Source organism: Oenanthe melanoleuca, linkage group LGE22, assembly GCF_029582105.1.
Source record: "Oenanthe melanoleuca isolate GR-GAL-2019-014 linkage group LGE22, OMel1.0, whole genome shotgun sequence".
Taxonomy (NCBI): Eukaryota; Metazoa; Chordata; class Aves; order Passeriformes; family Muscicapidae; genus Oenanthe; species Oenanthe melanoleuca.
The window spans coordinates 2,050,161-2,065,011 of record NC_079363.1 but is presented as its reverse complement, the minus strand read 5'-3'; the positions used below and the strand labels follow the sequence as shown (position 1 = coordinate 2,065,011).

Below are 14,851 nucleotides of genomic sequence, written 5' to 3'. Positions count from 1 at the left end.
ATTTCTGACCCCCACTGCTGTCCCCAGGTGAGTGTCACCCCTGTTTCTGACCCTCCACTGCTTTCCCCCCCATCTCCAGGTGAGTGACACCCCCATTTCTGACCCCCATTTCTGTCCCCAGGTGAGTGTCACCCCCATTTCTGACCCCCACCGCTGTCCCCAGGTGAGTGTCACCCCCATTTCTGACCCCCACTGCTGTCCCCAGGTGAGTGTCACCCCCATTTCTGACCCCCACCGCTGTCCCCAGGTGAGTGTCACCCCCATTTCTGACCCCCACTGCTGTCCCCAGGTGAGTGTCACCCCCATTTCTGACCCCCACTGCTGTCCCCAGGTGAGTGGCACTCACGGTACTGGCAGCGGTCGCCGATGAAGCCGGGCGGGCAGCGGCAGCTGGGCTGGTTGCCCTGGTTGACGGTGCAGCTGCCGTTGTGCTGGCAGTAATCCGTGCACACCTGCTGGTTGCACCGGGGCCCGGTGAATCCGGTGGGGCAGCGGCAGGTCGGCATTCCTAGGGGTGAAACCGGTTAGCTCCGTGGCCCTCTGTCCGTCTGTCCATCCGCCCCTGGCCCTGCTGGCTCACCCGAGGGCGAGGCGGCGCAGGTGCCCCCGTTCTGGCAGTAGTCCCAGCACTGGTCCATCTGGCACTTGTCGCCGGTGTAGCGCGGCTGGCAGCGGCACTTGGCCTGCTTGCGGGCGTTGAGGAAGCAGCTGCCGCCGTTCAGGCACACCAGGTCACACGTGTCCGTGGTGGGCACTGGCAGGGAGGAGGGAGGGGATGGAAGTGAGCAGGACTTGGGTTGCAATAGAGATGTGGCCAGAAATGTGTGTTCTGTCAGTGACCCTGATATCCTGGCACATATTATCTGCTAATGGGCCAGCTTTAAACCAGCTGGGGCAATCATCTTTATCTTTCCCACAGCCCATCCTCCCTCCAGGAGATATCTCCTGTTAATGGGCCAGGTGTTAAAAACCAGCTGGGGCAATCATCTTTACCTTTTCCACAACCCATCCTTCCTCCAGGAGATATCTCCTGTTAATGGGTAATGTGTTAAACCAGCTGGGCAATCATCTTTATCTTCCCACAGCCCACCCTCCCTCCAGGAGATATCTCCTGTTAATGGCCATTGAGTCCCAGGGCATGACTGATAAAATTCCATCATCCCATGGGAGATGCTCCAGCCAGGGGAGGAGCCAAGACTTTCCCACCCAGATAAAAACTGAGATTTGGGACAGCAAGTTATCCATCTTCCCACTGGATTCCAGAGGAAAACCAGACCTTTCCACATCATCCCTGCACCTTCAGAGGAAAACTGCAACCCTGCTTCAACTGAACCACATCTGCCACTGCAGGAGGATGCAGCCACCATTGAATGGGACTGTGCCAACACCCTGACTGACTGACGGGTGTCAGCTTGGATTCTGACTCTGGCAGGGTTTTTGGGATTGTTCTTTGTAATACTGCATTTCTATTTCAATTTTCCTAGTAAAGAACTGTTATTCCTAATTCCCATATCTTTGCCTGAAAGCCCCTTAATTTCAAAATTATAATAATAATTTAGAAGAAGAGGGTTTACATTCTCCATTTCAAAGAGAAGCTTCTGCCTTTATTGGCAGACAGCTGTCCTTCAAAGCAGGACCTCATCCTCATCCTCATCCTCTCCTCCTCTGCTGTCACCTACCCACGGGGGACACGGTGGGCGAGGCAATGACCACGCAGGTGCCGTTGTCCAGGCGTTTGCCGTTGGGGCAGGTGCACACGGGGCCGCTGGGGCTCAGCAGGCACAGCCACTCGCACTTCTTGCGGTCACAGGGGTTGGTCACTGCAGGAGGGGAGGGCACAGGTGGTGAGGACAGCGTGGTGACCCACAGCCCTTCTTGCTTCATAGCACCTCTAGGACATTGCCCTGTGCTGTCCCTCCCATGCCCTGAGGTCACCACCTGACCACTCACCGCTGCAGTTGGACTCCTCCAACCCAACCCAACCCAACCCAACCCAACCCAACCCAACCCACCCCATCAACAACCCAGACACCCCCACTCTGGAGCTGGGGGTCTGAATCCCCTTTTCCCAAGCTCTGCCAACACTCCCCTCACCCTCTGGCACCTCACATCAGTCCCTGGCACCTCCCTCCCACCCCAGGAGCAGGGTGGGCGTGCCAGGCCTGCACACACCCTCTGGCTGCTTGTACTGGTGGTAGAGCACGACGTCGGTGGCGTGGTTGAGGCCGGACGTCAGGTTGGTGACGGGTTTGTGCCCGAACTTGTGGATCTTGAAGATGCGGTTGTTGATGTAGGTGACGCCGTAGATGTAATCCTCAAAGATGTCGATGCTGAACGGGTGGCTCAGCCCTGGGGAAGCCAGGAGGGGACATGTGGAGGCAGGGATTTGGGGTGGGACCGATGCCAGGGACCCCCTTGGGGCACCCCTTACCCTTCTTGTTGTCGATGGCCACGACGGGGTCGGTGCCGTTGAGCCGGATGCTGCCGATGACGGAGAGCTTGGCGTCGGCCCAGTACAGCCTCTCGTTGTGGTAGTCCACGGCCAGGCCTGAGGGACACAGCCCCTGGTGAGCCCCCAGTCCACCCCAAGCCCCTCCTGACCAAGTGACCCACAGAGCAACCCCCCACCACCCCTACACTCCTCTGCTGTGGGGCTCTGAGCCCCAGAACCCTCCCCAACATCAATGGTTGAACGTGTCCCCATCATGGCTTCTGCCCCCCTGTTGTCACCTGTCTCTCTCACCTGTTGGCCACTGGATGTTGTCCTGCACCAGGGTCTCCCGCAGTGTCCCATCCATGGCAGCCGTCTCGATCTTGGGGTGATTGCCCCAGTCTGACCAGTACATGGTTCTGTAAGGACACAGGCAGATCATTCCAAGGGGAACAGGGCAGGAAAAAACCCTCCCACACTGTCCCCATGGCATCCTGGAGCCACCAGGCAACTCTGGGGCAACTCCAGAAGACACAGAGAGCAACAATGAGACACACGGCTGGGCTTGTGGTGAGGGGAGTGTGGTGAAGGAGTGGCATGAAGGCTCCAGTCCCTCACCCCCTCAATGGGTCAACCACGATGGCGTGGGGCTCATCGATCATCCCCGAAATCAGCGTCTTGCGGTTCTCGCCCTTCATCTGCGCCACCTCGATGACGTCCCGCCCCGAGTCCGTCCAGTAGATGTTCCCGGCCACCCAGTCGATGGCGATTCCCCGCGGCATCTTCAGCCCTGAGATCTGCATGGGGCAGAGTGGGACAAGGTGAGGGGGGGGTTGAAAGCATCAGCCCATCCCCATCGCTCCCACTGTGCCCTGGCAGGGTGTAAGAGTCAGTCTGAAGTTTCTCTGAGAGCCTGGACCCCAGCACTGCTCTGGAGCTGAGTTCTGGCCTGGCCCAGGTGGATGTTTGCCCAGCACTGTCTGTGCCTGTGCTGGTGCTGCCCAGCACTGTCTGTGGCTGTGCCTGGTGCTGCCCAGCACTGTCTGTGCCTGTGCTGGTGCTGCCCAGCACTGTCTGTGGCTGTGCTGGTGCTGCCCAGCACTGTCTGTGCCTGTGCTGGTGCTGCCCAGCACTGTCTGTGCTGTGCCTGGTGCTGCCCAGCGCTGTCTGTGCCTGTGCTGGTGCTGCCCAGCACTGTCTGTGCTGTGCTGGTGCTGCCCAGCACTGTCTGTGGCTGTGCTGGTGCTGCCCAGCACTGTCTGTGCTGTGCTGGTGCTGCCCAGCACTGTCTGTGCCTGTGCTGGTGCTGCCCAGCACTGTCTGTGCCTGTGCTGGTGCTGCCCAGCACTGTCTGTGCTGTGCTGGTGCTGCCCAGCTCTGTCTGTGCCTGTGCCTGGTGCTGCCCAGCACTGTCTGTGCTGTGCTGGTGCTGCCCAGCACTGTCTGTGCTGTGCCTGGTGCTGCCCAGCACTGTCTGTGCCTGTGCTGGTGCTGCCCAGCACTGTCTGTGCCTGTGCTGGTGCTGCCCAGCACTGTCTGTGCTGTGCTGGTGCTGCCGTGGTGCTGCTCTCAGCAGGTGCTGCTCATAGCGCCTGTTCCTGCACCTGCATCATGGAGCAACGATCTCCACATACAATAGTCCATAAATCTCCCACCTTTTGGCCAGAGGCTTTGGAAAAGGACTATAAAAAGTGACTTTCCTAAAGAGACTCTGAGATCTCTTTCTCCCCAACGGATTGAAGACATGTCCATCGTTGGATGACCACGAGGATGCTTCACTTCTGTTGGTAGCTACATCCCATCCTTTCTTTCTCTCTCAACTTCTACTTCATTTCCTTTACCTCTCTCTCTCTCCCTCTCCCCTTTTACTTTGTTTCCTTTACCTCTCTCTCTTTCTCTCTCCCTCTCTCTCTCTCTCAAAACTGAATTGTTTTCACCCAATAAACTGCATTGCTGCTTGCTGCTGAACAAAACCCGAGTCTCTTGCTTTTGTCTTTTGCACCCTGGGGTCGAGTGAACCCCACAACTCCCGCTGGGGTTGAGGGGATGGTGACACAGGTCTCATGAGGGGATGGTGACACAGGTCTCATGAGGGGATGGTGACACAGGTCTCGCTCACGTTCAGGTGCGTGACGCCGCCGTCGATCTGGCGCCGGTTGCGGTTGGAGGCGGTGGAGGCGGAGGAGGAGGCGGGCAGCTCCCGGTAGGAGATCCGGCCCGTGTGCCAGTTGGTCCAGTAGATCTTGTTGCCCTTGACGTAGATGTCCATGGCGTCGATGCGCACGTTCTCGTCGCCCTGGAAGGCGGGCTCGTAGGCAGAGTTGGGGTTGAAGGGGTACATGCTCCTGATCTTGTTGTCATCAGCGATGTAGAGGATCTGGTGCTCAGAGCCTGCAGAGGAGGAGGAGGAGGAGGAGAGGTTGGTATGGGCTGGGCTGGAACAGGGGCTCAGCCAGGAGGGGGGACTCAGCTGGGAACAGGAGCTCAGCCCAGCTCCATGGTGGGAGGGGAGGGTCACTGGGAGCTCACTCTGCCAGGGATGGACAGACAGATGGCCACCAGAAGGGTGGGCAGAGCTACAGGGGGCTGGAGGGAAGAGTAAAGGATTCCCACAGGAGCTCTGGGGCACATGAGGGATGCTGGGCACACACAGAGACCCCCTGTGGGTGCCTGTTCCTTCCTGACCTTCTGCCTTGCACATGTTGTCGGTCTTCATGAAGTTCTTGGCGCAGCTGCAGACGTGGGAGCCCTTGGTGTTGTTGCAGAGCTGGGAGCAGGTCCCAAAGCGCAGGCACTCGTTGATGTCTGGGCAGAGGGAGGTGGGATCAGGGGGAGACCTGGAAGGTGCCCCCACGCACCCCAACTCTGCCCCAAGGAATTCCTGTCACCCCAGCCCTGCTGTAAAATCACATCTCACTGGCAAAAACCAATGCTGAACCCGACAGCCTGAGCCCTCTCCAGGAGCAGTGGGAAGTACCTTGGCAAAAATTTTTGTCCGGCACCTTCTGGAATCCTCTGCGGCAGGTGCAGTACGAGGCAGACTGGGACTGCACGCACTGGGCCTCATCCCCACACATGGTGGTGTTGGTCATGCAGTCGTAGGACTTGTGCTCTGCGGGGGGACGTGCTGTCACACGCGTGTCACAGCGAGTCCCCCCGCCCCCAGCGGGCTCCCCACCCACCGTGCGAGCAGGATTCCTCATCCGAGCCGTCTCCGCAGTCATCGAAGAAGTTGCAGCGGAGGTTGGCACTGATGCACTTCTTGTTCCCACACAGGAACTCGTTCTTGTCCTGGCTGCAGCTCTTGGGCTTGGCCGTGGGTGACTCTGCGGGTGAGGGGCAGCAGCTGTGACCCCCACGTGCCGGGCACCCATCCCCATGGGACCCTCTGGGAGCGGCCAGGGAGAGATTTCGGGAGGAAAGACCGAGCAAAACCAACCCCAAGCTGACCCTTGGGTTTGGGGAGGAGCATCCTGAGGGCCACAGTGCCCAGCAGGCAGGCTGAGGGCTGTGCCCCACTCACCGCAGTCCTTCTCATCCGTGTTATCTCCACAGTTGTCGATGCCGTCGCACTGTCGACCGATCCACAGACAAACCCGGTCGTTCTTGCAGCGGAACGGTCTGTTGGGGGGACACTGGAATTTCACTGCACCAGCAAACAGAAACAAACGGTGACGGTGAAAGGAGACGCCGGAGCCAGGCTGTCACACGTGTCACGAGCTGCTGCTCGGCCTCTGCTCTCCGGGGAGGGCTGTCCCACGGCTCCGGAGGCTGAAGCAAAGAGACTGAAGCAAAGACAATCGCCCGGCTGCTGGGAGCCCTCTCCTCGCCCAGCCCACCCAAGCCCCCTCCCCACCACCTGCTCAGCCCCTCTGCAATTCCTTTCCCTCAACTGCAGCCACCTCCAGCCCCTCAGCCCCACTGGCCACCTCCAAAAGGAGCTGCCAAGGTCACCCCCAGACCCTCCTGTCCCCACAGCGGTGCCCAAGCTCCGGGATTGTCCCCCCATCCATGGGGGGCTTGGGGCAGGGGCACCGCAGGGTCACTCACAGCACTCCTCAGGATTCTCATCTGAGTTGTCCCCACAATCGTCCTCCCCATCACATTTCCAGGCCAGGGGCTTGCACAGGGTGTTGTTGCACTGGAACTCGTCCAGGGGACACGTGCGAACTGTGACAGAGCAGAGGGGACAGTCAGTGCCCTGCTGTCAAAACCATGGCCTGGGGCCACAATTCCAGTTCCCAGCATGGACTGGGGGTCTCCAGGGTTGGGGAGTTTCCAGGGCTTGTGTACGTGTCCGTGCACTCTCCAGGGTGGGGCAGAGAGGAGGGACACATAGACAGGGGAGCAGAGGGGACACTGGTGACATCGAGGACAAGGGATAGACACACGGGGGAGCAGAGGGGACACCGGTGACATGAGGGCAGTGATGGGGACACACACACACACATAGGGGAGCAATGGGAACACCGGTGACATGAGGGCAGGGAGGGAGGGACACACACAGGGGACTTTGAGGGCAAGGAGGGGAGGACACACAGGGGAGCAGTGGTGACAGTGGTGACACCAAGGGCAGGGGACACACACACAGGGGAGCACTGGGGACACCGATGACATCGAGGGGAGGGAAGGGGGGACACACACACAAGGGAGCAGAGGGGACACTGGGAACATGAGGGCAGTGGTGGGGGGAAACACACACAGGGGAGCAACGGGGACACCGATGACACTGAGGACAGTGAGAGGGGGACACAGCCAGCCTTGGGGGACCCGGCCAGCCTCGGGGGACACAGCCAGCCTGGGGGCACACCCAGCTCTGCCCTCACCCCCCGTGCCACAGTTCTCCTCGTCGCTGCCGTCCATGCAGTCGGCGTCGGCGTCGCAGCGCCAGCGCATGGGGATGCAGTGCCCGTTCTTGCACTGGAACTGGTCGAACTCACAGCGAGGGGTGCAGTCTTTCTGCAGGGGACAGGCGAGAGACACGCTCAGCAGGGACAGGGTGGCCGTGGCAGGGCTGAGCTCTGAGCCCCAGGGCCAGGCAGGGGCAGATTTGGGCTGTGTCCCCCCGTACCTCGTCGGAGCCGTCGGCGCAGTCGTGGTCGCCGTCGCATTTCCACCTGCCCGCGATGCAGCGGCCGTTGGCGCACGAGAACTCGCTCTCAGAGCAGGGCCGGGGCGCTGGGGACACACACAGGGCGTGCCCTGAGCGTGGGGACAGTGGGAGGGCACGGGGTGTCCTTGGGGGGACACAGCTGGTGGCACTGGGGACAGGGGAGCTGCCAGAGGGGCACATCTGGCACCACCTCTCAGCCCCTTCCTGCTCCAGGGCTCCCAGCTGCCTGTGAGGGTTTGGGGGGGCACTGTGGCTGTCCCCCAGATCACTCACTCTCCACAGGGCAGCACCAGCCCCACTGCTGCCCCCCAGGCAGGAGGAACTGCAGCAGTGCCCTGGCAGAGCCTCACCCCTGTCCCCCCTCACAGGGCATGGGCACAGACACCTGCTCACAGCCAGTGCCAAATCCAGGAGGACGGCACGTGGCACAGCCTGGCACAACCTGGGATGGCTCTTGGGACCCTTCCCCTCCCCATGACCCCCGGGTTTTGGGGCACAGGGACCCTCTGGTTATGGCACAGGGCTGTGGGGGAAGAGGGGAACAGGGGGTGTCCAGGTGGAGCAGGGAGAGTCACGGTGGGGATGGGTTTAGGAGCCAAGACCAAGCCATGCACAGGTCAGAGATGCTGGTGTTGATGCTCAGTAAATGCACCTGGATTGTGCAGTCCCAACCCCTCTGCCCTCACCTAGAAATTACTGTCTTCATCGATTTTAGAGAGACTGTACATGGAATTAAAAGATTTTGGCAGGAACCTACCTCTGAGCGCCCCATAACGACAGTGTGAAAATGGAGAAAAACGTAAGATGAAGTGAAATGGCACAAACTCAAAAAACACGACGGGAAATCAACAGAAAAGAAAACAAAAGCTGCTCTGCACCCTAAAGAGCTGCAGGATGACAGAGGGACCCAGTGGGCACTGAGGGGTAGGAAAGGGTCTGGCAGCAGACCCTGGTGCCATCCCACAGGCAGTCTGAACCCTCTGGAGGGACAGAGGCACAGTGGAGCCCTGGGAATGCTCCTGTCCTTGAGGACACTCGTGTTCCTTGGCTGCTCAGCAGGGCAGGAGCTCACAAAGGGGCAGCACTGAACCCTCTGCCCCAGTTTTGGGGATCAGCTGCCTCCCCATGCCCTGGCCCAGTCCCTCCTGACAGCTCTGTGTGTCCCCACTGCCATCCCAGGTGCCACTGCCAGGCAGGGGGTGACACTTGGTGGCAAAGCAGGACAAGGTGCCCTCAGGTGACCACACTGCTGCTGGGGTCACCCCTTCCCTGTCACCCATCACCCTTGGGGCGTCTCCTTGCACAGCCCACCCCGTGCAGGGCCAGGCTCTCCAGACCCCCTGGCTGGGGGACACTGTGGCTCTCCCGGCCACCAGCCTGCCACTCCCCTGCAGGAGAGGGGCTGGGGGGGGGGCCCAAACCTCTCCCCTCTGCCCCTGGGGGCAGCACAGGCCGGGGGGGGCACGTACTGCAGCTCTCCTCGTCGGAGTTGTCCCCGCAGTCGTTGTCGTAGTCGCACTGCCAGCGCCCCGGCACGCAGCGGTTGTTCTTGCAGCGGAACTGGTACGGCTCGCACGTGCGCTCGTCTGGGGGACAGGGACAGGGGGACAGGGTCAGGGCTGCCCCAGGGGGGTCAGGGACAGGGACAGGGGTCAGGGCTGCCCCAGGGGGGAATATGGGACAGGGACAGGGGTCAGGGCTGCCCCAGGGGGGTCAGGGACAGGGGTCAGGGCTGCCCCAGGGGGGTCAGGGACAGGGACAGGGGGCAGGGCTGCCCCAGGGGGGTCAGGGACAGGGGTCAGGGCTGCCCCAGGGGGGTCAGGGACAGGGACAGGGGTCAGGGCTGCCCCAGGGGGGTCAGGGACAGGGACAGGGGTCAGGGCTGCCCCAGGGGGGAATATGGGACAGGGACAGGGGTCAGGGCTGCCCCAGGGAGGTCAGGGACAGGGACAGGGGTCAGGGCTGCCCTGGGGGGAATATGGGATAGGGACAGGGGTCAGGGCTGCCCCAGGGGGGTCAGGGACAGGGACAGGGGTCAGGGCTGCCCCAGGGGAAGGGACAGGGACAGGGGTCAGGGCTGCCCCAGGGGAAGGGACAGGACAGGGGTCAGGGCTGCCCCAGGTGGGAATATGGGACAGGGACAAGGGGCAGGGCTGCCCCGGGGGGGGTCAGGGACAGGGACAGGGGTCAGGGCTGCCCCAGGGGGGAATATGGGACAGGGACAGGGGTCAGCACTGCCCCAGGGGAAGGGACAGGACAGGGGTCAGCACTGCCCCAGGTGGGGAATGAATAGGACAGGGACAGGGGTCAGGGCTGCCCCAAATCAGGGCATGAATGGGATAGGGACAGGAGCTAGCACTGCCCCATGTGAGGGCAGGGATGGGACAGGGGTCAGCACTGCCCCAGGTAGGGGAATGGATGGCACAGGGACAGGGGTCAGCACTTCCCCCAGTCAGGTCATAGATGGGACAGTGACAGGGGTCAGCGCTGCCCTGCACAATGGGAGATATAGGACAGGGATGGGATCAGCACTGCCCCAAATGAGGAGAGGAATGGGACAAGGACAGAGGTCAGCACTGCCCTGAACATGGGGAGGGACAGGGACAGGGACAGGGGACAGCACTGCTCCCCACAATGGAAGGAACGGGACCAGGGCAGGGGTCAGCACCTCCCTCTGAGCCAGCCCTGCCCACGCCACTCGGAACAGGAGCAGCTCCTGGAGCAGCCCAGAGGAGACAGCCAGTGCCAGCCAGCCTGTCCCTCGGGGAACAGGGACACAAGGTGACACTGGCTTGTCCCCACAGCCCCTGCTCACCGCATTCCTCCTTGGGCTCATCGGATCCATCCCCACAGTCGTCCTCCCCGTCGCACTTCCAGCGCGCCGGGATGCACCGGCCCGAGTCCTTGCAGCGGAACTCGTCCACTCCACAGGTCATCTGGGCTGCAGGGGACAAAGGGACACTGCTCAGGGGTGTGCTGCTCTCTGCAGGGCTGGTGAGCAGCCTGGAGCTGGCTGAGATCCCCCTGCCTCCCAAGCAGCTCTCCAGGGAGAAGTCAGGGGGAGGAGGATCCCAGAGGGACAGATCCAGAGCCAGCAACAGCATCAGCCACTGCCCACGGGGAGTGAGCAGGGAATGGGCAGGGAATGAGCAGGGAATGAGGTACCACTGAGCAGGGACTGAGCAGGGAATGAGCAGGGACAGAGGAGGGACTGAGCTAGAACTGAGCAGGGAATGAGCAGAGAATGAGCAGGGAATGAGATACAACTGAGCAGGGACTGAGAAGGGACAGAGGAGGGACTGAGGCAGAACTGAGCAGGGACTGAGCAGAGAATGAGCAGGGAACAAGGAGGTACCAAGAAGGGACTGAGCAAAGACTGAGCAGAGAACAAGGAGGGACAAAGGAGGGACCAAGGAGGGACTGAGCAGGGACTGAACAGAGAATGAGCAGGGAACAAGGAGGGACGAAGAAAGGACTGAGCAAGGGCTGAGCAGGGAACAAGAAGGGACAAAAGAGAGACCAAGAAGAGACTGAAAAAGGACTGAGCAGAGAACAAGGGGCAAAGGAGGGACCATGGAGGGACTGAGGTAGAACTGAGCAGGGAATGAGGAGAGACCAAGGAGGGACCAAGAAGGGACTGAGCAGGGACCTGCCACAGTGCCAGCACACAGAGGTGCCTGGTGAGGGCATTTCACACGTGGCCAGAAGCCTGTGCCCACACAGGTCCCTTACTGCAGTTGGCAGGTTCATCCGAGCCGTCCACGCAGTCGTTGTCACGGTCACAGACCCACACTCGGGGGATGCAGCGCTTGGTGATGGCACACTGGAACTGGTTGGGGGCACAGGTCACCTCAGCTGCAGGAGGGAGAAACAGTGTCAGGAAGGGCAGCAGGGCCAGCCCCTTCCCCAAAAACCAGACATGGGGTTGAGAGGTGTGTGGATGCTCCAGGGATCACAAGGGGCTGGTGTGCTTGGTGGAGGAGATGGAGCAGAGCCATAAAATGGCCCCAGAAGACTCCAAGCTATGGGGGGACAGGGCAGAGGCCACCAGACCCCTCAACTGGGCAGCAGGCTCAGCCCAAACCCACTTCAAAGGGTTTCACTTCCACTAGGAAACAGTCTCTTCTGCAGAGACCAGGGGTACAGAGAAAGCCCTGGGACAACTCAGGCAGCCAAAAACCCCAAGACACAGACCTGAGCCCCTCAGTCTGGCCCACATTTGCTCCCACCTGACACCCTGAGCCCCCCACTCACGACAGTCCTTCTCGTCCTCGCCGTCCCCGCAGTTGTCCTGCCCGTTGCAGCGGAAGATGCCGGGGATGCAGCGGTTGGTGTTGGTGCACTTGAACTGGCTGGGCAGGCACACGTGGATGTCTGGGGAAGAGGTGACACAGTCAGGGGGTGACAGGCTGCAGCTCCACGCTGGGGGGGCCTGGGGGACACAGGGAACCCACCACAGTTGGCCTCGTCAGAGTTGTCCTGGCAGTCGTTGTCGCCGTCGCAGATGAAGGCGGGGTTGGTGCAGATCCCCGTGGAGCACTGGAACTGCCCTGGCCTGCACTTGAACTCAGCTGTGAGGAAACACAGGGTTGCTCTGAGGAACATTTCTAGGGCAAACCTCAACCTCAAAGCTCTGCTCGACCCCTCTGGGGTCCTTTGCAGGGACCCAGCACCCAATTCTGGGCTCGGGCGCTGCTCCATGGGACAATCCCGACACAGGGACGGGTGTGCCCGTCCCACTGCTCCCTGAACCCGTTATTGGGCTGACCCTCCCCTCCATGGGGCTGTCCCAACAGGGGCAGTGCCACCCCCGGCACTCACGGCAGTCCTCCGGCTCGTCCGAGCGGTCCCCGCAGTCGTCCTCGGTGTCGCATTTCCACCAGAAAGGGATGCACTTGTCATTCTTGCAGACAAACTGATGGAGAGAGCAGCTCATGGGGTGGGGCATCCCAAAAGATTCATTCCCAGTGAGCTCAGACAAGGACACTGATCCTGTGCTGTCCCCTCCAGGTGTTCCCAAAGCCTTAATCCCACCCAGGCCCAGGGGTTTGAGGAGAGGGGTAGAAGAACATTCCAGATTTGGAGGGTGTCTGGACACCCGCAAAGTGCCACAGCAGGGAGGTGCTGCCTGCACCCACGGAAGACTGTGCTACATCCCAGCACCTCTGGGGAGACCGTGGCACTCCTGGCATGGAGAATTTCCAGGCAGGCAGGGACAGGCCGGGACAGGCAAGGACGGGCAGGGATGGACAGGGACAGGCAGGGACAGGCAGGGAAAGCAGGGACAGGCAGGGAAAGCAGAGACAGGCAAGGACAGACAAGGACAGGCAGGATCAGTCAGGGACAGGCAGGGATGAGGAGGGACAGGCAGGGACAGGCAGGGACAGGCAGGGAAAGCAGGGACAGGCAAGGACAGGCAGGCAGGCACTCACCTGGCTGGCTGTGCAGTTGGACACGCAGGTTTTGCCGTCGCTGCCCAGGTAGAAGTTGGTGGGACAGGCGCACTTGTGCCCCCCGCCCGGCGAGAGCAGGCACAGGTTGCTGCAGCCGCCGTTGTTGGTCTTGCAGGGATGGTTGGGAACTGTGGAAAGCAGGGCGACAATGGCAAGTCAGACCAAGCTGGGGACACTCAGGGTGGCAGGGAGCAGCAAGACCCCTGTCACCCTGCTCCTGCTCCCCCTGGTGCCCCCCAGCTCCCTTTCCCAGGGTGGCTCCCCAGCACGGCACCCCAGCCGTGCTCACCGTCGGGCTGGCGGTAGGGGTGGTAGATGTGGATGTCCATGGGCCGGTGCAAGGTGCTGATCAGCAGGGTCTTGTTGGCTCCTGTTGTCTTGTGGGCTCGGTTGATGGACTTGGTCTCCCAGTCAGTCCAGTAGATGAAATCCTCGAAGAGCGTGAGCGCGAAGATGTGTGGGATGTCCTGGCTCAGCACTGCGAGGGGAGGGGGCGCTCAGAGAGGGGCTGTGCCACGTTCCCCTCCCACAGGGACACACAGAGGAGTAACCAGAGCTGGGCACTGTCCCCAGCAGCCCAGGCTCCCACCCCAAAGCCACCACAGCCTGGAGCCCCCAAGGTGTGCTGGAGTCAGCACTGTGGATGACACAACTGTCCCTGAAAAGGTCCCCTGGGATTTCATACCCTGAGACAATGAAACCTTTCATGAAAAATGTCCCCCCTTATGAAACCCCTGTTATCATTTATGATTTCTCTTGGTCTATAACTTTACTAGATGATCGGTCTTTTCGCACCTAGAATCTTAAAGCAATTGCACAGTTCTCAATTTATAATTTTACTGGTTAGAATTTCAATCCCCCTAAAACCTATAAAAACCCTTTGCTGTTCTATGTATCCAGATTTTGCTGGTAGAACCCTTCAAAGCTACTTTTAGAACCTCTATGGTGACTCTTGAAGCTCATTCCCGGCTAGCTGAGAAGCTGAACTCTGCCCTGGGGGCTCCTGGAGCTATCCAGACCCCACTAGAACCACCCCAGGCCGGGCTGCTCTCACCTGTGTGCCGGTTGGAGCCGTCCAGGCTGGCGAACTCGATGTAATCCTCGCGGGCGTCGGCCCAGTAGATGCGGCTGTTGATGTAATCCAGGGTGAGGCCGTTGGGCCACGTGATCTTGGTGTCCACGATGACGCTGCGGTTGGTGCCGTCCATGCCGATCTTCCCGATCAGGGAGTGGTCACCCCAGTCTGTCCAGTAGAGGTAGCTGGGCATGGAACAGGACAGCAGGGAGAGGGTGAGTTGGGAGATACAGGAATTGCTCACTGTGAGGGTGGTGAGGCGTTGGTAGTGCCCAGAGAAGCGGTGCCATCCTCTGGAAGCGTCCAAAGGGGCTTGGAGCAGCCTGGGATAGTGGAAGGTGAGAGCCCACAGCAGTGGGGTGGAACAAGACGGTCTTTAAGGGACTCCCAACCCAAACCACCCTGTGACACAAGGGCACAGCATAGAGAAAAGCATCCCACTGTCCTAGAGGCCAAGAGGGGAAGCTTCACCCCATTTCCCAACCTCTGGGGCTATGAAGGACGAGCACAGCCCCCTCCCCAGCGCAGAGCAGCAGGTGCAGGCGGGCCAGGCTCTCCTCACCCGTTCTGCACGTCCACCACGAGCGCGCGGGGCTCGCGCAGCCCCGAGTTGACCAGCACGGTGCGGTAGGCGCCGTTCAGCTTCGACACCTCGATGGTGTCCCGACCCTTGTCACACCAGTACAGGTTTCCTCCCACCCAGTCCACAGCCAGCCCGTCGGGGTTGCTGAGCCCCGTGCGGTGAAGGACCTGCCGGGAGGAATCAGAGGTGACAGGGC

The 14,851-nt window shown here is 60.8% G+C and overlaps 1 protein-coding gene across 8 annotated transcripts in view; it reads right to left on the bottom strand.

Annotated features, from left to right (window-relative positions):
- Nucleotides 1-14,851, bottom strand: part of LRP1 (LDL receptor related protein 1) — a 90,422-nt gene that overhangs the window by 4,717 nt on the left and 70,854 nt on the right. For 7 of the 8 annotated variants that reach the window (XM_056514918.1, XM_056514920.1, XM_056514919.1 and 4 more), the window contains 25 exons: nucleotides 14,635-14,822; nucleotides 14,052-14,257; nucleotides 13,287-13,475; nucleotides 12,977-13,125; nucleotides 12,366-12,459; nucleotides 11,999-12,115; nucleotides 11,799-11,918; nucleotides 11,277-11,399; nucleotides 10,360-10,485; nucleotides 9,014-9,130; nucleotides 7,503-7,609; nucleotides 7,258-7,390; nucleotides 6,482-6,601; nucleotides 5,955-6,077; nucleotides 5,614-5,757; nucleotides 5,409-5,543; nucleotides 5,117-5,236; nucleotides 4,551-4,822; nucleotides 3,050-3,228; nucleotides 2,744-2,850; nucleotides 2,432-2,548; nucleotides 2,173-2,349; nucleotides 1,680-1,820; nucleotides 581-754; nucleotides 347-508 (listed from right to left, as the gene is read on the bottom strand). In XM_056514918.1, the coding sequence (XP_056370893.1) occupies nucleotides 347-508; nucleotides 581-754; nucleotides 1,680-1,820; nucleotides 2,173-2,349; nucleotides 2,432-2,548; nucleotides 2,744-2,850; nucleotides 3,050-3,228; nucleotides 4,551-4,822; nucleotides 5,117-5,236; nucleotides 5,409-5,543; nucleotides 5,614-5,757; nucleotides 5,955-6,077; nucleotides 6,482-6,601; nucleotides 7,258-7,390; nucleotides 7,503-7,609; nucleotides 9,014-9,130; nucleotides 10,360-10,485; nucleotides 11,277-11,399; nucleotides 11,799-11,918; nucleotides 11,999-12,115; nucleotides 12,366-12,459; nucleotides 12,977-13,125; nucleotides 13,287-13,475; nucleotides 14,052-14,257; nucleotides 14,635-14,822 (3,640 nt within the window). Of the gene's footprint in view, nucleotides 1-346; nucleotides 509-580; nucleotides 755-1,679; nucleotides 1,821-2,172; nucleotides 2,350-2,431; nucleotides 2,549-2,743; nucleotides 2,851-3,049; nucleotides 3,229-4,550; nucleotides 4,823-5,116; nucleotides 5,237-5,408; nucleotides 5,544-5,613; nucleotides 5,758-5,954; nucleotides 6,078-6,481; nucleotides 6,602-7,257; nucleotides 7,391-7,502; nucleotides 7,610-9,013; nucleotides 9,131-10,359; nucleotides 10,486-11,276; nucleotides 11,400-11,798; nucleotides 11,919-11,998; nucleotides 12,116-12,365; nucleotides 12,460-12,976; nucleotides 13,126-13,286; nucleotides 13,476-14,051; nucleotides 14,258-14,634; nucleotides 14,823-14,851 lie in introns of those variants that run through there. The other variant, XM_056514925.1, reaches the window with a different exon arrangement.